The 25,881-nt window shown below is 48.3% G+C and overlaps 2 protein-coding genes across 6 annotated transcripts; one reads left to right on the top strand and one right to left on the bottom strand.

The window, feature by feature from the left end:
* Positions 1–12: 12 nt before the first annotated feature.
* On the bottom strand, positions 13–6,196 carry ABHD1 (abhydrolase domain containing 1). Its single transcript, XM_066266740.1, has 9 exons — positions 6,048–6,196; positions 2,138–2,298; positions 1,614–1,796; positions 1,420–1,465; positions 1,142–1,254; positions 834–1,007; positions 613–661; positions 349–514; positions 13–227 (listed from the first exon to the last, which is right to left on the bottom strand). The coding sequence occupies exons 1-9, from the start codon at positions 6,159–6,161 to the stop codon at positions 16–18; spliced, it is 1,218 nt and encodes a 405-aa protein (XP_066122837.1). The 5' UTR covers positions 6,162–6,196; the 3' UTR covers positions 13–15.
* A 5,766-nt stretch (positions 6,197–11,962) lies between these two features.
* CGREF1 (cell growth regulator with EF-hand domain 1) lies at positions 11,963–25,874 on the top strand. 5 transcript variants are annotated; one of them, XM_066266732.1, is made up of 6 exons: positions 11,963–12,092; positions 21,559–21,670; positions 22,760–22,825; positions 22,910–22,980; positions 23,111–23,235; positions 23,444–25,874. In XM_066266732.1, exons 2-6 carry the CDS (start codon positions 21,564–21,566, stop codon positions 23,921–23,923), a joined length of 849 nt encoding a protein of 282 aa, XP_066122829.1. In that variant the 5' UTR covers positions 11,963–12,092; positions 21,559–21,563; the 3' UTR covers positions 23,924–25,874. The 5 variants fall into 5 exon arrangements, with proteins under 5 accessions (XP_066122829.1, XP_066122832.1, XP_066122831.1 ...); XM_066266735.1 differs by having other exon boundaries at positions 11,964–12,092; positions 21,580–21,670; XM_066266734.1 differs by having other exon boundaries at positions 12,016–12,092; positions 21,564–21,670.
* Positions 25,875–25,881: the final 7 nt, after the last annotated feature.

The following is a 25,881-nucleotide window of genomic DNA, read 5'->3' as shown; positions in this document are numbered from 1 at the left end:
TCAATGGCACTGTTGTCAGCTCTTGCCTCCCTCAGAGGGTGAGAGAGTCCTGAGGCTGAGCAGCTCTGCTGGGTGCTGAAAGATGGCTTTGGCATACTGATGAAAGAGACGGCTCATGTAGCAGTGCCGCCAGGGGAACAGCCCTTCCAGGAAGCCGATGTGTCCACCCTGGGCTGTGACGAGCAGTGCAACATAGGGAGATTGTCGAGCAGCCTGTAGTGGCAGAGCTGGGGCAGGGGGTGGAGAGGTCAGGAGCCCAGGCCTTGAGTGGGGACCCAGGCTCTCTCCACTTGCACCTCATGGCTCATTGTCCTTGGGGTCTAAAGCATCAAGATTCAGGGTGCTCACCATGGACTGGGGAGAAGGGGTCATCAGCTGCATTGAGACAGAGCACAGGTGTCTGGATGGCACCTACTTTGGTTCTTGGGCTTGATGTCTGGTAGTAGGAAATACAGTCTTTATATCCAAAGACCACAGCTGTGTAGCGCTCATCAAATTGGCGGATTGTGCGGGCCTGTGGGTGGTGCAGGGTGGGATAGGCTAGAATAAGGATAGGGATAGAAGATAATGGGAGAACAATTGGGCAGAGGGGAGTTGGTTGAAAGTCTGTACCTGTAGCACATAGTCTACATTGACCACCTTTTCCATCACCTTTCTATTTCTGCAAAAGAGAGCACAGATTGGCTCTACTAGACCTGGCCCAGAGCCCCCAGCCTCTGTCTTATTTCATGAGCAATAAAGCCCAGATACAGAACTGACCTGAGCAGTGGGAGAACCTGGCATGTCTGCCATCCTCCCCTGTCTCTGCCCCCTCCCAGTTGCCAAGACCCTACCGGTCCACAAATTGGCAGAGCCCAGCAGTGAGGTGCTGATTAAAGAGCAGTAGGTTGAGTGGGGTCTCCAGGGAGTTGGTGGTCTCAAGAGAATCCCAGCATGCAGATAGAGTCAGTGCTGCCACTAACCCAGCAGCCTGCCCCCTTCGTGCCAGGTGGTTCAGCACTAGTATCCTGCAGGATTGGACCAGTGACATGAAAGAAGGGTTTGCATTAGTGAGTTGGGACAGAGGAGATGGGGAGGCGACATGGAAGAGGAAAGAAACAAAGGGAGACTGGGTGTTTGGGGCAAGCCCAGGCAGCTTTACCCTCCAAGAGAGATGCCCACGGCCAGTAGTGGGGCTTGGGAGTAGCGGTGCTTTATATGTTTCACGACTGTCTCCAGATCTTCAGTATTGCCCGCACAATAGGACCTGTAGGTCTGACGCAAACCAGATCATTGGGTAGGGAGGGAAGCCCTAGCCAGAAGACAAAAAAAAAAAAAAAAAAAAAAAAAAGGAAAGGGAAGTGGCAGAACAGAGCCCAAGGGCCAAGGATCTCTTAAGGGAGTGGGGTGAAGAGCTGTTAGAGGAAGGAAGGTACTCACCAGCAGTTTTTCCCCACGGCAGCCCCGGTTATTGAACACAACAGCCCTGTGGCACACACAGGTACATCTTAGTCACACTTGCCTTAAAAGTCCCTGCCCTTTGGCAACCTTCTGAAAGACCCATGTCTGAATTGACCACCCTCTTACCAGTTCTCAGATAACACCCAACTTCTCTGGGTTGTGCCCATCCTTACCTATAACCATCCCTCACAGCTTGGTCAACTAGATGCAAGATATATGTCTCCTGGCTACTGCCTGTAATACCAGGAAGCAGTAATACAATGGGCCGGGTAGCAGGGTCAGGGTATTGACTGCTGTCATGCTGTTCAGCCCAGTCTAGCAATAGCTGTCCTCCATCTGGGGTTTGGAGGACTTCACTGTGGTTTTGGAGAAAAGGACACAAAGATACTATTAGGAACGCTAGGTACTTCAAAAGGTTTCCCCCTACCCACAAAAATAACTCCCACAACTTCCCGTTAACATATTTTGAGGGCATACATTATATAAAACAAGACTATAACAAGCTGTAATGGGGACATAAAAGGTTGAATATTAATCTCATGGTGCAATTAAGTACCCCTCCATATAGTCACTCTCATTGTTACCCTCAACATACTGTGAGGTAGATTGGAGCAAAGATTACCTTAATTTTAAAAGAGGTAGACAGGATTCCCCTGTACTTGCAGCTTGGTGTTCACCCCCTTCTGTCCCTTCTTACCTCCAGTAAGGGACTATAGGCCGAGGCTGCAGTAAGACTCGGAAGATGGTTTGTAGCCGCCCTTCAAGACACCATAGCGTAGGATAAAATGTCTCCACAGAGATTGGACAGTGTTTCTCCAGGAAGGCCAGAAACCGGGACCCAGTCACCAGTTGAGGCCTCTGTAATCACATGAAATAATCTGCTTCATTCCTGATTTTTGTGCTAAGCCAGTGAGGGCACTCAATACACTAGTATCCCCTCTCTAGAATCCATCTTGGAGGGCACTGCTTCGGCTCTGGATGAGAAATGTAGCATACCTCAGTCTGGAATGGCCAAACCACCTGTTACTAAAGCCAGCTACAGGCACAAAAACTGCGGTCCTGGAGTGTCATCTGTCCGGACCTGACACCGCACTGACTCAGAACCAGGGCTGGGAGCTGCTGCAGCGGACTGGGTGTTGACTCCCCCACTTAGCCTATCCATGGCCCAACCCCATTTTGGAGAGAGCAGGTAATATAAACTGCCTAGAGCTGATCCCTTGCAGGAGGAGTTGGGATCCCAGACAGGCTGAAAAAATGCAGCACCATTCAACCTGTGACCTTTGCCTTGCAGTCTAATTTTCTACACTGTCATCTTCCTACAACTAGCTCTGGCTGCGCTAGCTTCTCCTGATTTGAGCACCCCATTGTTGCATTTCCTGTTCCCTACTGTGTGTGCACACTGCTGAAGGGCTTCTTCCTACTACAGCACCTTATTTCTCACTTGGACCCCTGCTGGTAGGCCATCCTCAAGGAGGAATAGTCCCCATGTGAACAGAGTTTCTCTTTCTTCATGCCAGCCACGGAGAAGGTAATGGGCGGGATAATGGACAGAAGGGGTGAGTGAGCACTCAGCCCTGACTGCAACCCCTCTGCTTGGTTCTCCTGGATGGAGTGACTAGCCATATAGAAGGGTTATGAAGGAGTATGCCACACAAAGCCAAAAAACATCAGACTAAGAAATAGAAATTGCATTTTTGTGGCAGACTCTAAAGAACCTGAGGACCAGATTCCTATCTCTTCTGCAGTCTTGGTACTCAAAAAGGGGGCTAGGTAAATTATGAACTAGAAAGGCCAGGTTGGTAGTGCGACTGTTGTGAGATGTGACTCAGCCTGGTCCTTAAGCCCTGGAATAATAACACCTGTGTCACTGTGTGCTATATGCAGGCATTAGACTAAGCCCAACCATATAAGATAGAATATTTTATTAGTGAAGAAACTATGACTTGCAGAGATTAAGTTGTTTCCCAAAACCACACAGCAAACAAGAGGCAAAAAGCAGAATTGATAATAGTTCTATTATCACTAATATTAGGAAATAGAACTTGAGTATTATGTTCCAAGCATTGTGCTAAGCATTTTACGAGTATATCTTGTGATCGTCCAAACAGCTCTTTGAGATAGGTAATATGACCCCTGTGGGGATAAAGGTTTGAATGTCAAGTAACTTGTCAAAGGTCACGAAGCTTGCCAAAGCTAGTTAGTGGTGGAGCTGGAATTCAAACCCAGGTCTGTCCAACTCTAGAGCTTGTGCTCTTAGTCACTGTACTATATTACCTCTAATGCCAAGATTTTGAGCTGTTACCAGTTTATTAAATCCTTCGTCAAACAGCTCAGTAGTGGAGAAGAAAGTGCTAATAAATTAGTTCACAGGTTTTTGTAGGTTCTTTTAACTATAGTGAAGTATTTGTTGACTCATTCCTGAGAATTAAATAGTAATATGCCATTGGTCACTGTGGATGAATCAATACCAGTCCATTACCATGCTGGAAAATCCAAACACTGTGTCTCCAGGGCCTCTGAAGTTGCACGTTTCCTGCATTTTAACCAGTATGGAAGGGTTTAAAGCAGGGGTCGGGAACCTATGGCTCGCGAGCCAGGTGTGGCTCTTTTGATGGCTGCATCTGGTTCGCAGACAAATCTTTAATAAAAAAAATAATTAAAAAAAAACATTCTCATGTATTACAATCCATTCATTTCCTACCGCTCATGTTCATGGTTGTGGGTGGCTGGAGCCAATCACAGCTGTCCTCCAGGACAACACCAAATTTTTATTGGAAAACGCATAACGTACATGGGTCGTTGTATGACTCTCACGGAATTACATTTTAAAATATGTGGCGTTCATGGCTCTCTCAGCCAAAAAGGTTCCTGACTCCTGGTCTAGAGTATGAAGTGGCAGAGGTCTCTGACTTCTGTGTGGCTTGTTGCAAGCAAAGGAAAATGTTTAGTTAAGTTCTGAACTGAGCCTGACCAGGCAGTGGCGCAGTGGATAGAGCATCGGACTGGGATGTGGAGGACCCTGGTTTGAGATCCCAAGGTCGCCAGCTTGAGCGCGGGCTCATCTGGTTTGAGCAAAGCTCACCAGCTTGGACCCAAGGTCACTGGCTTGAGCAAGGGGTTACTTGATCTGCTGAAGGCTCACGGTCAAGGCACATATGAGAAAGCAATCAATGAGCAACTAAGGTGTCGCAATGAAAAAGTAATGATTAATGCTTCTCATCTCTCTCCGTTCCTGTCTGTCTATCCTTCTCTCTGACTTTGTCTCTGTAAAAAAACAACAACAACAACAACAACATCTGAAATGAGTGACTTTCCAAATCAGACATATAAAGTAAGATTTATAGGGTATTGTGAGGTTTGGGCTTTTTTAATTGTTTTATTAAGGCAGACTTATTTTATAAAAAAATACATGTGAATGTTGACAGCTCTAGAACAGAGGTAGTCAACCTTTTTATACCTACCGCCCACTTTTGTATCTCTGTTAGTAGTAAAATTTTCTAACCACCCACCAGTTCCACAGTAATGGTGATTTTTAAAGTAGGGAAGTAACTTTACTTTATAAAATTTATAAAGCAGAGTTACAGCAAGTTAAAGCATATAATAATAATTACTTACCAAGTACTTTATGTCGGGTTTTCGCTGTTTGGCAGAATAAATCTTTATAAAACAACTTACTATAGTTAAATCTATCTTTTTATTTATACTCTGGTTGCTCCGCTACCACCCACCATGAAAGCTGGAATGCCCACTAGTGGGCGGTAGTGCCCACTAGTGACCAGGTTGACTACCACTGCTGTAGAAATACAGAAAACTTTTTAGGTAACATTTAAATTCCCTATTGATCTTTTTAAAGGGCTTGAATCAATAGGTTTCTTGTTCGACTCACCTACTTGGAACAGAGTTTAATGAAGATTAAAAGATTTAGATTTTTCTAGATATGTAAATTATGTATTTTATCTAAATTTCAGTAATATAATCTCCAAGTTCATCAAAATCAACCTCTTCAGATTTTCTCACTGCACTATACACAGAGAGCCTAGAACTTAAAACAGAGCTGAATGAGCAAGGGCAATTAGGGTTATCCATTAATCCTGAGCCTGGGGGGAACCTCTGCCAGTCCTGAAGAGAAGCAACACCCTACTATCTGATGCAGTGCTGTTGGAAGTTAGCCACAACCCCACAGGCCTAAGGTTCCTTCATTCAGTGCAACTAACGAGAAACTTAGCTAGACTGCTGAAAAAGAAAATGAAAGCATGATGTGCATATCTCCCTGACACCCTGTCTTTCCCCAAATGTCTGTCCACATAATAGGGAGTAGCACCCCTCTGATGCCTGGGGCCAGCTGGCATGGGGAGCCTGAGAAATGCAGAGAATCTAGGCAGGCAAAGAAATGACTCTCCATGGGGTGATAATAGCAAAGCGGAGCCTGGCTGGAGCGCAGGGCTGGGGGTCGGGGGGTGGGCGGTTTATTAGGGCGTCAGTTTTCACCCAGGACAGGAGGCCTAACCATGCCAACTCCCACAAAGGGCTTGCGACCCCCGCTGGAAGCAGCCCACTAGACCCGAGTACCCCCAACCCGCCAGCCAGGGTTCTGGACCCGCACCCACCTGGGGCACACATGCCCAGTAGTAGCCCAAGTAGAGGGCAGCGCCAAGAACCAAAAGCAGAAAGAACAGCTCAGTCCAAGTGCTACTCTGGGGGCTCAGGGAGGAGCTCAGCATTGTGTCGCCGGGTTTTGACTCCCAATCTCTTTGGCTTGCTCTAGCGCCTTGACTTTGACTAGCAGGCCAGGAGGTGCGCGCCAGGCCCCACCCGTTACACGCTATTGGACGGCCTGTGCAGGTCCCGCCTCCGCTGCCCCGCGATTCAGGTGGTTGGCTGCACACGCGGCCAGGGTCAGATCCAGGACCAAACGGGGGCGGAGAACTGCAGCCCCGGTCTCACTGCTTCCCCGCCTCCGGCTTCTCCTTCACGGTCCTAAGCTGGACAGACCCTTGGGAGGACTAGCGGCCTCCCCCACAGCCGCCATCTCGCTGAGGGGCACCTCACCCTGCCCTGGCGCGCAAACTCTGCCCTGGCGACAGCGAGTCGGCAGCCTGGTCAGCGTCCCCAAGCCACTCAGTCCGTCACACACAGGACACAACCATTCGAGGGGTGACGTTCTGCCCTGTCACAGAGTACAGCTATTCACATTGATCTTCACATTCAAGACATGGTCAATGCACCTGGGACCCTGCAGCCCCACAGTGTGAACCCTTCACAGTGGTCCCCACACTGGACACGACCATTCACACTATAATACGCCACAGTCACATGATCAGGTTTCAGCTACCGCGAGGGTGGCTTACACATAGTCACACACAGGCACTTAGGTTAAAGTCACTCGTATAGTATCATTCTCTGTGTGATGTAATCCCTGTCAAGTAAGTACAAATACTCCTCACCACTCTGTATGGGGCACTTGGGATACCCCAGGAATGCTGTCCGTCTTCACTGGGATGCAGAAACAAGTCATCCACGACAGCAGTGGCTCTCAACCTTGACTGAAGATTAGAATCACCTGGAAGGTTTAAAAACTACCAATGCCCAGGTGCTACCTCTGTTATAGTTGGTCTGGAGTGAAACCTAGGTATCAATATAATTTAAAAGCTATCCGGAAGATTCAAGTATATATATAGTCAGGATTGAACCCCAGCGGCAGAGCATGGTGCTGGGAAAGGAAAGGTCTAGCTGCCATGGGAGCTTCGAGGAGGGTTCCTGAACTCCTTGGGATCAGAGAAAGTGTACCCAAACATTGAATAACAATACATTTAAGGTGAAACCGAAATATGAGTAGGAGTTTCTCAGGCAAAGGGAGGCAGGCAGAGAGTAGTTATTCCAGGAGATGGAACAGCCTAAGCAAAAGCCTGGATGTGAGAGACTTCTTAAAGGAACCAAAAGAAATTTGGTGTGTCTGGAGCATAAGAGATGGTCAAGGACCAGGTTGTGAGCTGCTATATAGAGGATGCTAGAGTTTATCCTAAGGGCAGAGAAAAGCCATCAGAGAGTTTTATGAAGGGATGGGCAATGTGACCAGAATTGTTTTAGAAGAATCATTCAGGCTACTTGGAGAATGGATTGGAAGAGGATGAGAATGGAAGCAGAGAGGTCAATTAGAAGCTATTAACAGAATTTTGGCAGGATGATGGCTACATGGACCGGGGGAGGAGTGAAGATCCTCAAGATAGGAGGCTTAATTGATAGTAGGTTGGAGGTATAGGTAGAAGGAGAATCATGGATGACACTCAGGTTTCTGACTGCATTGATTCAGGAATGTATGGCAGGTCTGTCTCTGGGATAGGAAAACTGGGGGAGGGAAAGGTTAAAGGGGAAGGTTTGAGGAGGAAGATGATATATTCTGACTCACATGTAGAGGTTGGGGATGGGGTGCTAGTAGGTGTTCTGATTGTGTTTTCTTAGATTCTGTATTTGTCTGTTTGGCATCCATTAATCACAAAGCCAAAGCAGTGGCCAAACTTGTTTACATCTCTCCTGCTATCCAGAGTTCATACTCTGAGCCACACTTCCTTTATCTAATTCTCACACACCCAGCCAATATTTCCCCTCTCCTAAATCAACACAGGGCCAGGTACCAGGCAACAGAGGACAGCCCCTACCCTCCAAAGTCCACCAGAAATATTCAAACTAGCTGATCCAAAGGTGTTTACCCTGCCTGCCTTGCCTTTCCTACCTCACAAAGGCTCTCACCTACATCTTCCCCTTGTTTCTTTCTGCCTTCTGACCTACACCGGTGCTCCCTGCTGTGATCCTGTGGGCGAGCTATGACTCTTCTTTCTAGGTGAACTGTAACATTAACCTCTTATTTCAATGGCATTGACCTCTCTGTGTTTTCACCCAATCACCTTTATAAATTAAATCAGTAGGCTGTTCAATTTCCAAAATGATCTGGGGCTTAGAGATTGGAATTTGAGACTTGATAATCATCAGCATTTAGGTAATATGTTAGTTTGTAGGGTTGCCATAATAAAGTATTTCAAACTGGGTATCTTTTTTTTTTTTTTTTAACAGAGACAGAGAGAGAGTCAGAAAGAGGGATAGACAGGAATGGAGAGATGAGAAGCATCAATCATCAGTTTTTCATTGCGCATTGCAGACACCTTAGTTGTTTATTGATTGCTTTCTCATATGTGCCTTGACCGTGGGCCTTCAGAAGACCAAATAACCCCTTGCTCGAGCCAGCGACCTTCGGTCCAAGCTGGTGAGCTTTGCTCAAACCAGATGAGCCCACACTCAAGCTGGCGACCTCAGGGTCTCGAACCTAGGTCCTCGGCATCCCAGTCCAATGCTCTATCCACTGTGCCACCTCCTGGTCAGGCCAAACTGGGTATCTTAAACAGCAGAATATTATTATCTCACAATTCTGGAGACTAGAAGTTCAAGATCTAAGTGTCAGCAGGATTGGTTCCTTCTGAATGCGATGACGAAGAATCTGCCCCATTACTTTCCTTCTATAATAGTTTCTGATGCTTTGCTGGCAATCTGTGGCATTCATTGGCCTGTAGAAGCTTCACCCCAATCTGCCTGTATCTTGTTATTGTCTATCTTTTCAAAAACTTCCCATTGATTTGAGAGAGAGAGAAAGAGAGAGAAGCATTGTTTTCCCACTTATTTGTTTCATTTAGTTGTGCACTCATTGGTTGTTTCCTGTATGTGCCCTGACCAAGGATCAAACCTGTGATCTCGGCATGCAGGGATGACACTCTATCCACTGAGCCACCTGGCCATGGCTCTCTGCCTTTTTGTGTGTGTGTGACAGAGATAGAGAGAGAGAGACAGAGAGAGGAACGGGTAGGCAGAAAGGGAGAGAGATGAGATGCATCAATTCTTTGTTGTGGCTTCTTAGTCTCCTTAGTTGTTCATTGATTGCTTTCTCGTATGTGCCTTGACTAGGGGGCTACAGCAGAGAAAGTGACCCCTTGCTCAAGCTAGTGACCTTGGGCTTCAAGCCAGCCACCATGGGGTCATGTTTATGATCCCATGCTTGAGCCAGAGACCCTGGGCTCAAGCTGGTGAGCTCACACTCAAGCCGAATGAACCCACACTCAAGCCGGCAACCTCGAGGCTTCAAACTTGAGTCCTCTGCGTCCCAGTCTGGTGTTCTATCTACTGCATCATCACCTGGCCAGGCTCTCTGGCTATTTCTTTACATGCTATTTTGTGTGTGTGTGTGTGTGTGTGTGTCCCCACAATTTTATATGGATACCAGTCATAATCAGATTAGGAACCCACCCTTCTCCAGTATGATGTCATATTCTCTTATTATGTAGATCTACAGTGACTCTACTTCCAAAGAAGATTACATTCTGAGCTATTGGGGCTTAGGGCTTCAACATATAATTTTTTTTTAAAGAGATTATATATATTTTTTATTTTTATTTTTTTAACAGTTTTTGTATTTTTTTTTTTTCTGAAGTTGGAAACGGGGAGGCAGTCAGACTCCTGCATGCGCCCAACCGGGATCCACCCGGCATGCCCACCAGGGGGCGATGCTCTGCCCATCTGGGGCCTTGCTCTGCCGCAATCAGAGCCATTCTAGCACCTGAGGCAGAGGCCACAGAGCCATCCTCAGTGCTAGGGCCAACCTTGCTCCAGTGGAGCCCTGGCTGCAGGAGGGGAAGAGAGAGAGAAAGAGGAAGAAACAGAGAGGAAGGAGAGGGGGAGGGGTGGAGAAGCAGATGGGCGCTTCTCCTGTGTGCCCTGGCCTGGAATCGAACCCGGGACTCCTGCACGCCAGGCCGACGCTCTATCACTGAGCCAACCAGCCAGGGCCAATTTTTTTAACAGTTTTTAAAAAAAAATTTATTTTTTTCACAGAGCCAGAGAGAGAGTCAGAGGAATAGACAGGGACAGACAGACAGGAATGGAGACAGATGAGAAGCATTAATCATTAGTTTTTCGTTGCGTGTTGCGACTTCTTAGTTGTTCATTGATTGCTTTCTCATATGTGCCTTGACTGCGGGCCTTCAGCAGACTGAGTAACCCCTTACTGGAGCCAGCGACCCTGGATCCAAGCTGGTGAGCTTTTGCTCAAGCCAGATGAGCCCGTGCTCAAGCTGGCAACCTTGGGGTATCGAACCTGGGTCCTTCCACATCCCAGTCCAACGCTCTATCCACTGTGCCACCGCCTGGTCAGGCTATTTTTTAATTTTTTTAGACTTTATTTATTCATTTTAGAGAGGAGAGAAGGAGAGAGAGAGAGAGAGAGAGAGAGAGAGAGAGAAGAGGGGAGGAACGGGAAGCATCAACTCCCATATGTGCCTTGACCAGGTAATCCCAGGGTTTTGAACCGGCGACCTCAGCATTCCAGGTCAACGCTTTATCCTCTGTGCCACCACAGGTCAGGCCAACATATAAAATTTTGAGGGATGCACTTCAACCCATAATACAAAGTGATGGAAGCTACATGAACAGATAAACACATGAACAGAAGGAGAGTGAGGAAAGAGCCTAGAGGCATTCTGAAGCATGAAGAAAACTAAGAAGAAATGACTACAAAGAGAGAAATGGTATTGCCAAAACCAGTGGATACCATGATCCAAGGAGGTAACGTCCATCAGTGTCCACCCCAGGAAAGAGGACAGGATGACCTTGATGAAAGTGGGTTTGTTGTGATGGGTGCTGAAGGGAAACAGATGATAGAGATGGGGAAGATGAAGATTCCAGAGAGATAGGAAGTCATCTATTCAAAGAACTAAGTCCTCAGGCCAGTGGGTGAGGATGCAGTCTGGAGCCTTGGTGGAGGAATTGGCCACTATGACAGAAGTAGGTGGTACTCCATTTTGACCACAAAGCTACAGCCCCACCCTGCAACACAGTGCTGGCAAACAACTGCCACCATCACCCTTAAGATGATACTTTTCCCAGATCTCCCCTCCATGTCTCATATGGAGCCAGTTCTCGGTGATGTGCACAGTCACAGTCACACAATGACACCGTCACTGGAAAGCAGCAGTCACAGCTGTCACTTGAGTATCTCAAACAACTCAGGAAGAGTTCGGCCAGATAGTTGAACACACACACCACCAGCATCCTCCAGTACCAGCACATGTCACACAATCAGTCACACAGTGACCATACTCTTCCAACTCTGTACTAGCACACTGTAGACAAGGTGACACAAAATGCCCCTCTGTGTCACAGGTTCCTCAAACACACAGCCACATACACCAATCACAATCACACAAACCAACAGTAAGTTAGTCTGTCTTGTCACACACATCTGGGTCCCTGCAGGCAGGGGCACCCACAGCATCACCACAGCTAAACATGCTTCTAATACACAGCATCCTCGCCAGCTCTCTTTGTCTCTGTCTCTCTAGTTATCTGTGTCACACAGACACACACACACGCACACACACTCGCGGGGAGGAAGACTGGCAGAGGCTACCGCGGTCAGGGCGGGGCGGCTGCCGTGCCCTCCGGCTGGCGCTCAGGACTCTGCCCCGGCTAGGGCGGCGGCTGCCACCGGGAGGGCGACGTGGAGCGGCCACGTGGAGCTGCCCAGGGGAGGGCCGGGCGGCGAGGAGCTTGGCGCACAGTCCCGGGCGACGCCGAAGCCGGCCCGCAGCCTGAGCCTCGCCGCGCTGCCGCAGGTGGGTCGGTCCCCGCCCCGGGCCGGCGGGCGGGGGTGGCCGGGACCCTCACCACCGGCAGCGGGACGTGCCGCGCTGGGGGCGGACCCGCGGGCCCACGGCCTCCGGCCTCTGAGTCTGGATGCTGAAGGTGCAGTCGCTCTGCATCCCCGCGGCTCAGCCGCCGCAGCGCTGGCCTTCGCCACTCGGCACCTCCCGGGAGGAGGTCACCCCTGAGAGCAGGTAGAGGCAGGGGTGGAAAACCTGGACTCCCTCTGTGGGATGATGAGGTTTTACAATTATCCAAGTGCTTTTTGCTCCGGTTGTCTCATTTGTCTCTCTGACAGCTGTGGGGAGAGGAGGGCTGACAGGAGTTGACAGATGAAGAAAAGGGGGACCAGGGAGGGGCCAGGTTATCACCCAGCAGGCAGTGGCAGGATGGAGCCCAGCTCAGGTGTGGGACCCCTTTGACTGTGTAGCCACTGCCTCTTCTCTTGGGCAGGGGTGGGAGGGGTGGGGTAGGATGGTGGGAAGGTGGGGTGGGGTGGGGGAGTGCTGACAGGCATGGGAGGCAACAGAGAGAGAAACTAAGGGAGAGGAGTCAGTTCTGAATAACTTCCTGACAGAATTAGCCAGGAGTGGAATGGACGCCCTGTGAGGTGCTAGGCTTCCATTCTGGAAAGTCAAGTGAAGGCTGAATGGCCATCGACAAGGAGATTGTGGAAGAAATTTTTGCACTGCATGGGAAGTTATGCAAGATAAAAGCCCTCTGCCACATCCTAGAGCCTCTGACCAACTCAAAAAGCATCTGCTTGCTGCCAGCCATTTAACTGACATTATCCCCTGGCATCCTTCCTGTGCCCCTACAAGATTGACACTGCTAGCCCGTTTTTTAAAATGAAGATCCCAGGGCCCACAGACATTTAGACTCGTGCCTAGACCACACTATTAGCACTGTGAGAGGCAGGATTTGATCGCAGGTCTCACCCCAAGGCCTGCGTACCTCTCATGCACTGGTGCAAAGGCCTGAAGAAATCAGAGGCCAAAGCGTTATTGAGAATGTGAGTGTGCATGTGTAGGATGTGAATAACTTTCTTGAATTACATCACAGCTGTCAACTGCCAGTTGTGGTGGCTTTCGTGTGGCCATAAGGGTAAATTATGTTTGTATACATTATAGTTAGAGAAAATGGTTAGGAACATTTTTAAATATTTATTGATTTTGAGGGAGAGAAAAAAAAACATCAATTCATTGTCTTGTTTATGCATTCATTGGTTGATTCTTACATATGCCCTGACCAAGGATCAAACCCGCAACCTTGGCTTGTTGGGGTGACATTCTAATCAACTGAGCTACCTGGCCAGGCAGGAACATTTTTATTTGACAGACAGTGGTTCAGTAATTGCTTTATTTCTGTTGCTTCCAAAAGCGTTTTAAATGCTTAGAAATGCATGTGAACAAATCACATTATGCCTACTTCAACTCATTACCATTACTGAAGTGCCTTAGCCTGACTTCCTTTAAATAACAGAGGAAGGTGAGTTACCTGCACTAAAAATGTCACAGTTGGAAGCATTACTTGAGAGACTACTTCTTAAGTGACACTAAAAATCCACATGCATGAATTTAAGTTTGTGAAGTGGACTACAACCAGAATGCAAGGTTGTCATGAGGGCCCAGAGTATTCAAGGAAGAAGGTGAAACAGCTTGGGCAAAGCACTGCAAAGTGCGCCTAGGGAGTCCACTACCGCCGTCTGAGGCAGTCAGTGTGATGAAGCACTGGCAGATGAGTCTAACATGGGAACTTTTTCATTTTTATTTTTTTGAGAGAGGCAGGGAGAGAGATAGGAACATCCAGCTGCTGCCATGCCCTGACTGGGGAATTGAACTGGCAACCTCATGCTCGGGGAGGACACTCCAACCAACCAAGCGATCTGGTCAGGGCTTAATTTTTATTGATTTTTAGAGAAATCAAAAGAAGAAGAAGGAGAGTGGGGAGGGGGAAAGGAAGCATTTGTTGTTCCACTCAGACGCGCATTTTTTGGTTGCTTCACATGTATGCCCTGACCAGAGATCGGAGATCGAGCCTGCAACCTTGTCTTGGGACTACATTCTTAACTGACTGTGCTAACTGGCCAGGGCTCTTAAATGGTAACTTGATACCTGATTGTAAAAGGCTTTGAATGCCCAAGTAAGGAGTCTGGACTGTAATAGAAATAGGGAACCACTGCAGGTTTTGGAGCAGTGGAGTTCTAGCAAAGGAAGACTAATCTATTGTGGGTGTGTAAGGTTCTTTAAATGGAGAAGATAGCAAAGGCAGGGACAAGAATGAAAGACTATTGCATTAGATGAGCAAGAAATAATTCATTATCTAATTATATTCACTGTCACCCTGTGATATAAGTACTCTCTCCATTACACAGATAAAGTTTAGTGAGGATAATTAACTTACCCAAGGTCACACAGACAGTCTATGGCGAGGCTGGGATTTGAACCTAAATCTGGCTGGTTCCAAAGCTCTGTACTCTGTCAATGGCACATACTGAATAGCTGCATTAGTGTGACAGAGACATAGGACCAAGTCAAGGAGAGTGGTAGTAATTTATGCAGGCAGGGTTCAGGACCAGGTACATACTTCTCAGAGCCCAATACAAAAATAAGATTAAAAATTTCAATATGGTGAGAGCTGAGCATTAGACTAAGCCCAAGGCCCATCCTAGAGCAGGCCACATTCCCATGAAATCAGTTCTAATTACTGTGACAACTTAACAGATCACCTCAAAACTTAGTGGCTGAACCCAGTAGCATTGACTTTGCTCATAAGTGTACAGTCTGGGGAGGGCTGCTCCATTCTGTGTTGGCTGAGGCAGCTTGAAGGCTCAGGGCTGGAATCACCTGAAGGTTCACTCTCTCACCTGTGTGGTCCCTAGGCTGGGGAAGTGTGAGCAGCTGGAGGCCAGAATGGCTGGGGCTCCTCAGGCATCTCTGTCTGCGAGTTGTCTCCACTTGGCCTTTCCAGCATGGCGGTTTCAGGGATGCCAGACCTCTTCCATGGTGGCTCAGGCCCCCAGAGGTGCATATCTGCATGTCCAGAGAGGGAGAGAGGGAAGGAAGGAGAGAGGGAAAGAGGATAGAGGGAGAGAAGGAGAGAGAACCAGGACCAGGTGCATGCTGTCACCTTTTCTAACTGACTTGGAAGTCATGCCTCATTATTCAGCTGTTCATAAGAAGTGAGTCATTTAGGTCCAGCTCATATGCAAGGAAAGGTGAATTAGGTTAGAACTTTTGTGGGATGGAGTGTCAAAGAACTTGTAGACCTGTTTTTTCACATCAGCAGAGTTGGCCTCATGAGTGAGTAGGTTAGTGAGATCTGAGGGATGCTTCCCCTCTGTGCCTAAACTGCGACCAGAGGTATTTTTGTCCTCTTGTAGAAGGCAACTGCTAGTGGATGATATATTAAACCTGAATAATAGCTTTTGACAGCTCTGAGGAATTTAAATTACTTCAGTGCCTCCTGTTGGCCTAGGTCCTGGCAATAATCAGATGAGGAGGAGAAAGCAATTAGATGGTAGTCAGATGGGGAGACCAGGATGGTGGGTCTGTGTGAAGTCACTGCTGAGCAGTCCAGGAAAACTTCTGGAAGGAAAAAGGCCAGGCATTGTGCTTTATATATCTTGTCTCATTAAGTTGACCTGCCCCATGAGAGGTTACAGGTGGAGAACCTGAAACACAGAAGTCACACAGCTAGGGAGTTGCAGAGCCTGGATTTGACGTTAGGCAGCCTGGGGCTGTTAAACTTTGAACTATGCTATTTATCTATTCCTTAGCAATTCTGTGTTTCTCTGCCTTTTTCTTCATCATTTTAACATTTGTATATTTTTCTACGTATATACTTTCAAGAAGAAAATAATTCAGCTTTATTCTAATTTATAAGACAATGCCACACATATAGTAGGTGCTCAATAAGTATTAAAGAAACAAATACCATTTATCCTTATTCTACAAACTTAATATTTACACTTTCCTTCCCTACAGATGCTCGCCTCCCTGGTCTTTGTCACCAAGGTCTTAACTTCTGATTATGCTTCCTATGGTGTCCTCTGTGGCATCCAGCTCCATGGTTCATACTTTTTGGCATTCTCCTTCTGGCCAGCTGGCCCTCTCAGCCCATTTACAACTCTCTTCCACCTTAGAGCCTGGAACCTTCAAGCCAGTAGCACTGAATACAGAGCACTGGGTGAGGTGCCTGCAGCCATTGCTTCCTAACCACACAGGTGCTCTGTGGGCAGGGTCTTCTCTGTAGTCCTCCCAGATCAGGCACATTCACTACAGTTCTTGGATTTCCACTCTGTATCCAGGAGTTGTTGTTGTTGTTTTATATAAATTTTATTTTTATTATTTTTATTTATTTATTTTTGAGAGGACAGAGAGAGAGAGAATGAGAAAGAGAGAAAGAGAGAGAAGGGGGAGGAGCAGGAAGCATCAAGTGCCATATGTGCCTTGACCGGGCAAGCCCAGGGTTTCAAACCGGTGACCTCAATGTTCCAGGTTGACGCTTTATCAACTGCGCCACCACAGGTCAGGCAGGTTTTTTTGTTTGTTTGTTTGTGTTTTTTTTTTTAGAGAGGAGAGAGAGAAAGAGAGAGAGAGGAGAGAGAGAGGAGAGAGAGACAGAGAGAGAGAGAAGGGGGGAGGAGCTGGAAGCATCAAATCCCATATGTGCCTTGACCAGGCAGCCCAGGGTTCCGAACCGGCAACCTCAGCATTTCCACGTCGATGCTTTATCCACTGCGCCACCACAGGTCAGGCGGCAGTTGTTGTTTTTTAAAAAAATATTTTATTTATTGATTTTGGAGAGAGGAGAGGAAGAGAAAGAGAGAGAAAGAAGGAGAGGGAGAGAGAGAAAGAAGGGGGAGAAGCAGAAAGCATCTACTCGTAGTAGTTGCTTTCTCTATGTGCCTTGACTGGGCAAGCCTAGGGATTTGAACCCATAACCTCAGTGTTCCAGGTCGTGCTTTATGCACTGCACCAACACAGGTTAGATTCCAGGGGGTTTCTATGAAGATTCTGTCTTCCAGCCCTTTCTGAGGCCCAGATGGTGTTGAGCTCCCTCCTGCTGAGAACGCAGGTAGCCTTGAGCCCTCGATGAATTCCCTCTAGTCTGTTATAACTTGTCTCCTTGAACTTCATCTGTGGTATCTTTCATGATACAGAAGTTTAAACTTTTGATATACAGAAATTTGTCCATTTTTCCTTTAAAACTTTTGAGTTTGAAATTTTTATCATGTTTGATGGCTCTGTCACATAATATGATTTGCTTAACCATTGCTTAAATGTTAGAGCTTGGAGTTGTCTATATTTCTTGGACTAATATTAATAGCACAGTTATAAATACCCTTATAACTTCTTTCCCGTTTATGTTCTTCTTTATGTAATCCCCAGGATGGTATTATTGGATCAGAGTTTCATGACAATTAATACACATTTGCAGATTGTGCTCCAGGAACAGTTCAGGTTTATAATTCCTCAAACAATATAGGTTAATACTCACTGATTATTTAATTTCTTTAATGATTATTAGACTATTAAAATTTGGTGTTCTTTAGCTTTCACAAAAGCTTTGGATATATATTTCTGTTTATTTAATCTGCCTGGGATTGTTGGGCTTCTTGGATTGGAATATTAACGTTTTGCAACATACTGAGAAAATCTCAACTGTTATTTCTTCAAATACTGCTTCTATCCAATTTTCTCCATTAACTCCTCCTTCCTTCATGCCATTTAAGCTTTTAAAAATATTTTCTATGTCTCTGGCTCAATGAACTAGTCAGAGCTAGTCACCCGAGATATGCTTCTGTGGTGTGTGGATTGTTTTGCTAAGGGAAACTTGAACTGTGGCTAGGGAGAAACTTCTGCCTTTCTCTTGATGACCTGGAAGATTTTGAAGTAGAGACCTTGCCCATCATGGGAGAGTATCAGACATAATCTCTTTTGATATATGTATAGGATGGGACAAACTTCTATTTACTAAACATCCCTCTTCTTATTCTGCAATGGCCCTTTGGAGCCCCCAAGGTGCATGAATGTTTCCCTAGCTAAGAATGTCTTATATATCTGTCCCCCTTTCTGTCTCTGACCCTTCCATGCATATGAGGTCTCTGTCTCATGTACGTGGGGTTTCCATACATATATCTGTATTAAATTTGGTTATTTTCTCTTGCTAATCTGTCTCATGTCTGTTTGGTTATCAGAAGTTAGAAGAACCTTAAGGGTAGAGGAAATTTTCTTCCTCCTCCACGAACTGAATAAATATTCCGAATAATTTATTCAGTACTATTTTCCAGTTCATTAATTCTTACATCATCTGTATTCAATGTGTTTAACCCATTCATTGCATTTTAAAAATCAATCTGTTCTTTATATTTGTATAAGTTACATCTTCTCGGTCATTCCCCTCCCCGCCTCTGGAAGTGAGAAGCAGGGAGGCAAAGACAGACTCCTGTATGCCCCCCCACAGGGATCCACCCTGCATGCCCACCAGGGGGCGATGCTCTGTTCATCTGGGGAGTTGCTTCATTGCAACCAGAGCCATTCTAACGCCTGAGACGGAGGCCATGGAGCCATCCTCAGTGCCCGGGCAAACTTTGCTCCAATGGAGCCTTGGCTGTGGCAGGGTAAGAGAGACATAGAGGAAAAGAGAGGGGGAAAGGTGGAGAAGCTGATGGGCACTCCTCCTCTGTTCCCTGACCGGGAATTAAACCCGAGACATCCACACACTGGGCCAATGTATTACCACTGAGCCAGCTGGCCAGGACCTCTTCTTGGTCGTTTTTAGCTCTTATTTCTTTTTCATAGTTTAAAGCTGCTCTTGAGTTTCTTAAAGCATATTAAATATTCTTTATATTCAGTAATAATTACATTATCTTCAGTCTTTGCAAGCCTGGTTTTGTCTGCTGTTGTTTGGCTGGCTCTTACTCATAGTGTCATATTTCCTTACATGTTTATGACTTTTCGGCTGTGAGTTCACGCTCCTTAAAACCTTACGGAACTGCACTGAGCCCTGTAATGGAGTTGCTGAAGTTGTGTTCCTTCAGACAAGGTGTACATTTTCTTTTGTCAGTCAGCTGGGGGTACTATCAACCAGCCATCACTTCAAAATAAATTACGTGCTGTAGGTTTCTGAACCACAGAGGAAGCATTAATTTGGCCTCAAACCCACATTAGAGCAGGCTTATTACAGATTCTCAGGGAAGGTATTTTTCTCCTTTCTACCCAGCACCAATGTCAAAATAAGCATGACTCTGTGCTGCCCTTCTTCAGGGCACATTAACTTCATGTTCACCCTTAGATTGAGAGTTGAGCTGTTTGAATCCCAGCTTTCTGTAGGTAATCTCCTATTAGTTGCCTCGCATCGCGTGGGTCCACGTTTTCTCTCTGGCCTCCTCCATTGCACAAAGCCCTCAAACCGATAGCTCAAGTTCACCAGGGCTTTGTTTGGCAGATACTCTTTTTTTTTTTTTTTTTTTACAGAGACAGAGGGATAGATAGGGACAGACAGACAGGAATGGAGAGAGATGAAAAGCATCAATCATCAGTTTTTCATTGAGACACCTTAGTTGTTCATTGATTGCTTTCTCATATGTGCCTTGACCGTGGAGCGACAGCAGACCGAGTAACCCCTTGCTCGAGCCAGCGACCTTGGGTCCAAGCTGGCGAGCTTTGCTCAAACCAGATGAGCCCGTGCTCAAGCTGGCGACCTTGGTGTCTCGAACCTGGGTCCTCCGCATCCCAGTCCAACGCTCTATCCACTGTGCCACCACCTGGTCAGACTTGGCAGATATTCTTAAGGCAAAATCTAACTTCAAACTGAGTTTTCCTCAGGATTACTGGTTTCACTGTGCTCTTCTTAATTTCTTGCCAACTCATTGCATTTGAAAAGACACTTTCTATTTCTATCCAGCTCTGGAGTTACTTCCATGGGAACTTTTACTAACTAGCATTCTCTCAGACATGGAGGCATGGATGTTTTTCTAGTCTACTCTGGTGGGACCTCGGAGGGTCCCCAGGAGGATCTCAGTTCCAGCTGCCTCCCTTGCATGGGCCCAAGGCCTGATCTTCCCTCCCGGTGACAACTAAAGCACAAGGACCCATGTCACAAGCCAATGTTTGTGAGCACCTTAGGGGCAGTTGTGGCTTCAGAACCCATTTAAGAGATTGTGAACCACTGGAGATTGTGGACCAACTGTGTAGTCTCACTATATCCTTTGGGGTCACTGTATACATAGAAAACTGAAAACAGTTTCTATAACTTTCAGTAGTTTCCCTTTCATGTGGGACTTCCATGTTTTGTTGCTGCTTCCTCAGGGCAGCTCTGTGGGCACAGCTACAGCCAGTTCCCACGTGTATCTTCCTGTTAACCAGATGCTCACCTGCTCTTCCGCATCTCTAAGGAAGCTGATGTCTCCCCTTGCAGTGGTTCTGAACCTTGTCATGGAACAATCTGAGAATCTGCTGAAAGCTATGAACTTTCCTCCAGGAAAATTTGGTGCCAGCCAGTGTGTTGCGCATTATTTCAGAGGGTTCCTGATTCTCTGCCTCGACCAAGCACCCAGTGATTTGTCTGCCTAGGGATGGGTGTGGGGTCTCAGGCCTCAGCTTAGGTGGGCACCTGCGTCCTCAGGAATTCACATGATATGTACACACACCTGGGACTAATCAACCTTCATGCTCTGTGATTGAGCCTCTCTATTTGACTGTTTACATATAATCAAGTGACTGTCTTGCCAATTGGCGCACACTATGTAGATCTAAGGGGAAGTTTTTGTTTTTCCTTCAAATTGGTATCTGGTTTCCTACTTGCACTTACAGGAACAGCAGTTCCTGGGGCCACTGTTGATTTGACCCTGGTTTGTTGTGTTTTCGATCTCTACCCATTTCAAAGAGTCAGCCTTTTTTGAGTTGTTCTTCCATGAGGATTTTTTTAAAGATTTCATTTATTGATTTTTGTAGGGTGAGGGGCCACCACTCCAGGTCCTGGCCGGGTACTCAGTTGGTTAGAGCGTCATCCCTAATAGGCCAAGGTGGTGGGCTTGTTCCCCAGTCAGGGCACATACAAGAATCAACCAATGAATACATAAATAAGTGAAACTACAAATCGATGTTTGTCTCCTTCCTTCTCCCTGCCTCTTCCCCTAAAATAAATAAATAAAATGTAAACTGCCCTACTCCAAGCACCTTGGGGGCTGCAAGGCAAGAGGAAGGGGTGTGGGGAGCGGCTCCAGCCCACAGCTCCACTGCCACCAGAGAGCAGGTCTCTGTGCACTTGACACACTGGATCTGGGTAAGTTCCACAGAGGATCACTGATGTTCGTGTATCCTGCCACCTGGACTGCAGGGACAGGCAGGGAGAGATGTTCCTGTGTAACCCACTGATCCCCCGCTCTGTGGCAGACACCCCTTCTCCTTGACTCCCTAACTCTGCTCCTAGGAAAGATGTTACCTGTTCTAGTTCCAGGAAGGATGTTACCTTTGACGATGAGAATGTTAGTGCTGCTGCTGCTGCCCCTGGGTCAGGCTGCTCCCAAAGATGGAACCACCAGGTAACGGGATTCAGAGGTCAGGGCCATGGGCTGCGAGCAAGGAGAGTCTCTGGAGAACCCAAGGGTGTGGTGGCCCGTCTGGGAAGCAGGAGACTAGGGTGTATGCTCCCCAACCTCTGTGTCCCTGCCCACCCACCTCAGCCTCTCGGCTTCGAGCCTGTTAGAGCGCCCTGCACAAAGTGGGCATGCAATACGTGTTTGCTGGGCTCATTTGGAGCCAGGAGCTCAGTTCCAGTGAGGTGCGAAGCACAGGGAAGAAGCTATGGCCGGGAAGGGGCTGCAGTCCTCTTACTGAGACCTGAGAGTGGGAACTCCCAAGAAATAGAGGACGTTAGCATATCATTTCTACTTTCTTCGAATACCTCTCTTGTACCTATGCAGTGTGTGTGCTGGGTGGGGTGGGGGACAGACACAGGAACAGCAAGGGCTGACAGCAGTGACCAAAGCTGTTGCAGCAGCTTCTGCCAGCTCTCTGGCATCACAGGTCTGGGTTGACTTGGGCAAACAGGTAGCCTTGTCCAGAACTGAGAGCAAATTTTGAGCTTTAAATACTGACAAAGAGACCCTGAGCAGATTCAAAGTCCCACACCATCATATCGGCCCTCAGGTTGAGGCAAAACAGAGTCCAGTTCGTGTCATGGTATAAACCAGGTCTGTATCGAACTGAGTGGTGCCTCTGAGCTCAGCTGGGGACCTGCCCGTTGGCCGCAGCATCACAGTAGAACTGTTACCACAATCAACATTGTCCTGCTCTGGTCTGCACTGTTTTCTTGGGTCTCCAACTTGTATGGACTAGGTGTGGCCTCATCTGGCCTCATCTGGCCTCTATCTAACCAGATGTTTTATGGGGTTTTCACTTACCATCGAAGCTAAGGATTGGCAAACACAGGGTCTCAGGGAGTAAGGTTCTGCTTTTGAGGAGACAGAAGGGACTCCTCCCTACAGGGTTTTGGGAGATTTGGGAGAGTAACTCCTTTTGGGCCTAGGGAGCGAACATTGCCATTGCCAGGAGCTTGGGAGTGGAAGGCTGGCAGGTGGGGCCCTCAGGAAGGCTCTCTGCGAGGCTGACCCTCCCCCGCCCTCTTCCAGGCTGGACCCTGAAGTCCACCAGCAGCCCCTCCTCAACCCCTTCCAGCCAGGCAGGGAGCAGCTCCGGTGAGTAGGCTGGTCGGGGGCCCGAGAATGAGGCCTGGGCTGCAGACTGGCCTCTGGTGGGCTGATTTTCCACTTTTCTGTCAGACTGCTACAGAGCTACCTAAAGGGACTAGAGAGGATGGAAGAGGAGCCGGAGCACATGAACCGGGAGCAGGGTGAGGGGCTGGGCTGATGGGGCCAGGAGGCTCAGGGCAGCCAGAGCTGGGACTGACCTTGGCCATCCCGTTGCCTGCTGCCTCTTCCACCTGTCCTGATGCCTCTTCTGACCCAGTTTCTTCTCCTTAGTTCTGCTCTACCTCTTTGCCCTCCATGACTATGACCAGAGCGGACAGCTGGACGGCCTGGAGCTGTTGTCCATGTTGACAGCAGCTCTGAGCCCTGGAGCTGCCGACTCTCCTACCACCAACCCAGTAAGCCCTACTGGAGGGGGACCCTTCTCCCGTGAAGGAGACCCAGCTCCCTGGGGCTTTGGTCTTCTTCATCATGACTCTTTTGGTGAATCCCCGGGAATGCTCAACGCCTGCATGACAGGGATGGGGGGAGCGGTGTTGGGGAGCCAGGGTTCCGGGAGACATCTCGGGCCACTGCAGATCCCATGGCAACTGTGTGCTTCCACAGGTGATCCTGGTGGTGGACCAGGTGCTCGAGACCCAGGACCTGAATGGGGATGGACTCATGACCCCTGCAGAGCTCATCAACTTTCCAGGAGAGGCCCCAAGGCACTTGGAGCACAAAGAACCCCTGGAGCCACAAGATTTGGGGAGGCAGTCCCTGTTAGCTAAAAGCCCATCAAGACAAGAAGCACAGAAAGCTCTGGGTCCCAGAGAAGAAGCTGGGGGACAGGTGGGAGCCAGAAAGGAGTCCTCAGAGCCTGTACAGGGAGCTGGAGGAAAAGCCCCAGGCCCTGGAGGGGAGCCCGGGGAGCAGGCAGAGGCTGGAGGAAAAGCCCCAGGCCCTGGAGCAGGGGCTGGGGGGCAGGCAGATGCCAGGGACACTGGAAAGGAAGCAGAAGAGCTTCCAGGGGAAACACTGGAGTCTAAGAACAACCCAAATGAGTTTGAGGTTCATTCTATTCAACTGGAGAATGATGAGATCTAAACCAGGGTCCCCAGACTTTTTTACACAAGGGGCCAGTTCACTGTCCCTCAGACCATTGGAGGGCCGGACTATAAAAAAAACTATAAACAAATCCCTAGGCACACTGCACATCTTATTTTAACGTAAAAAAACAAAACGGGAACAAATACAATATTTAAAATAAAGAACAAGTAAATTTAAATCAACAAACTGATCAGTATTTCAGTGGGAACTATGCTCCTCTCACTGACCACCAGTGAAAGAGGTGCCCCTTCCGGAAGTGCAGCGGGGGCGGATAAATGGCCTCAGGGGGCCGCATGAGGCCCATGGGCCGAAGTTTGGGGACCCCTGATCTAAACCACGAGGATACAGGTTTGTACCGCTGGAGTCTCAGTGCCAGAACATAAGCTCCGAAGGGTGGTATGTGTATGCTGGGACAAGGACCACCTCTGTGTCCCCTTCCTGGTCCCAGTAGGTGGCAGGTCTTTCTGTGCAGCTCATGGAGATCCTAAATTGAGGGGCAGCTTTAGGGCCAAGACAACCAATAAAGAACTGAATGAACTCATTCCCCTGGGCCACCTGTCTCCTGGTCCAGACCGGCCAGCCTCAGAGATAGAGGGGCTTGGGGACTGGGCTGGCCTCTTGTAAGAGGAAGGATTCGCTTTCCCGGGTGCTGAGACACAGCAGGGCACAGCATTAGGCATGGCCAGCTGCAGGCAGCCAGGGAAGAGAACTCAGCCTCTCCCTGTCTCCCTGGGGCCCTCTCACCTGGTGTTTAGACACCCACTGCCCCCCTGTAGCTCAGGGCCGATCTTCCCCATCTTCCTGTACCCCCCATCACACACACAATGGTATTAACAGTAACTACCTTATCGAGAGCCTAGTGCACACCAGCATCATGCTGGGCATTTTGTATATTGTGTGATTTTATCCTCATAATAATTCTACGACCAGACAGAATTAGCTTCATTTAACAGATGAAGAAATTGAGGAAGATTGTGTTCAATAATGTACCCAAGGTTAGGCCCTGGCCAGTTGGCTCAGTGGTAGAGCGTCGGGCTGGTGTGCAGAAGTCCCGGGTTCGATTCCCGGCCAGGGCACACAGGAGAAGCGCCCATCTGCTTCTCTACCCCTCCCCCTCTCCTTCCTCTCTGTCTCTCTCTTCCCCTCCAGCAGCCGAGGCTCCATTGGAGCAAAGATGGCCCGGGCGCTGGGGATGGCTCCTTGGCCTCTGCCCCAGGTGCTAGAGTGGCTCTGGTCGCAACAGAGCAACGCCCCGGAGGGGCAGAGCATCGCTCCCTGGTGGGCAAAGCGTCGCCTCCTGGTGGGCGTGCCGGGTGGATCCCGGTCGGGCGCATGCGGGAGTCTGTCTGACTGTCTCTCCCGTTTCCAGCTTCAGAAAAATACATTAATAATAATAATAATAATAATGTACCCAAGGTGAGACAGCTAATTAAGAGGCAGGTTTGAATTCAGGTCTGTCAGTGGCCTCACACACCCTGTCCCAGACTCCCCTACGCCCTCAGCCCTGGTCTCCCCCAGGGACAGCAACACTCCAAATCCTGGGTCACATTTGTAGCTGAGGCACCGCCTTAACTCAAGGCAGCTCCAAAGCTTCCAGGCTTTGGGGCAGTCACTGGGAAGCTATTTTTAGACTGCAAAGGCCCCACCAGACCACAGAGTAGGCTTCCTGCCCGCTGGCCTGTCTAGTTGGCTCAGCCTGAGTCACTCCTGAGGCCGTGGAACTGGAGTCTTGTGACAGCACAGAGGCCCAGAAGAGATTTTCTGATGATTTGTGGTGCTTTGGAATGTTCCCTGGGGTGCAGAGTTTTGTGTCCTCCCTAGTCAGGAAGGCTCCCTGTCACTACTGATCCCTGAACTGGGCCTCCGTCACCGTCACCGGCACAGCTGGTGGCGAGCCTGGGGTACTTCTGCTCTGGGCTTGGCAGCTCCTCCTCTGGGCTTGGGTGAGGACATGA

Source organism: Saccopteryx bilineata, chromosome 3 (assembly GCF_036850765.1).
Source record: "Saccopteryx bilineata isolate mSacBil1 chromosome 3, mSacBil1_pri_phased_curated, whole genome shotgun sequence".
NCBI classification, from domain to species: Eukaryota; Metazoa; Chordata; class Mammalia; order Chiroptera; family Emballonuridae; genus Saccopteryx; species Saccopteryx bilineata.
The sequence above is the reverse complement of the archived record's forward strand: the minus strand, read 5'-3'. Positions and strand labels throughout refer to the sequence as shown.

What these genes read in the sequence shown, in the direction of transcription:
- ABHD1 (XM_066266740.1), bottom strand. Translation starts at nt 6,161, where the DNA reads ATGCTGAGCTCCTCCCTGAGCCCCCAGAGTAGCACTTGGACTGAGCTG. An exon ending in GCCGTGGGGAAAAACTGCTG is followed by an intron (nt 1,255 to 1,419) that starts GTGAGTACCTTC and finishes GGTTTGCGTCAG; the next exon opens with ACCTACAGGTCCTATTGTGC. An exon ending in CCCCTTCTCCCCAGTCCATG is followed by an intron (nt 228 to 348) that starts GTGAGCACCCTG and finishes CCCCTGCCCCAG; the next exon opens with CTCTGCCACTACAGGCTGCT.
- CGREF1 (XM_066266732.1), top strand. Translation starts at nt 21,564, where the DNA reads ATGTTACCTGTTCTAGTTCCAGGAAGGATGTTACCTTTGACGATGAGA. An exon ending in GCACATGAACCGGGAGCAGG is followed by an intron (nt 22,981 to 23,110) that starts GTGAGGGGCTGG and finishes TCTTCTCCTTAG; the next exon opens with TTCTGCTCTACCTCTTTGCC. An exon ending in ACTCTCCTACCACCAACCCA is followed by an intron (nt 23,236 to 23,443) that starts GTAAGCCCTACT and finishes GTGCTTCCACAG; the next exon opens with GTGATCCTGGTGGTGGACCA.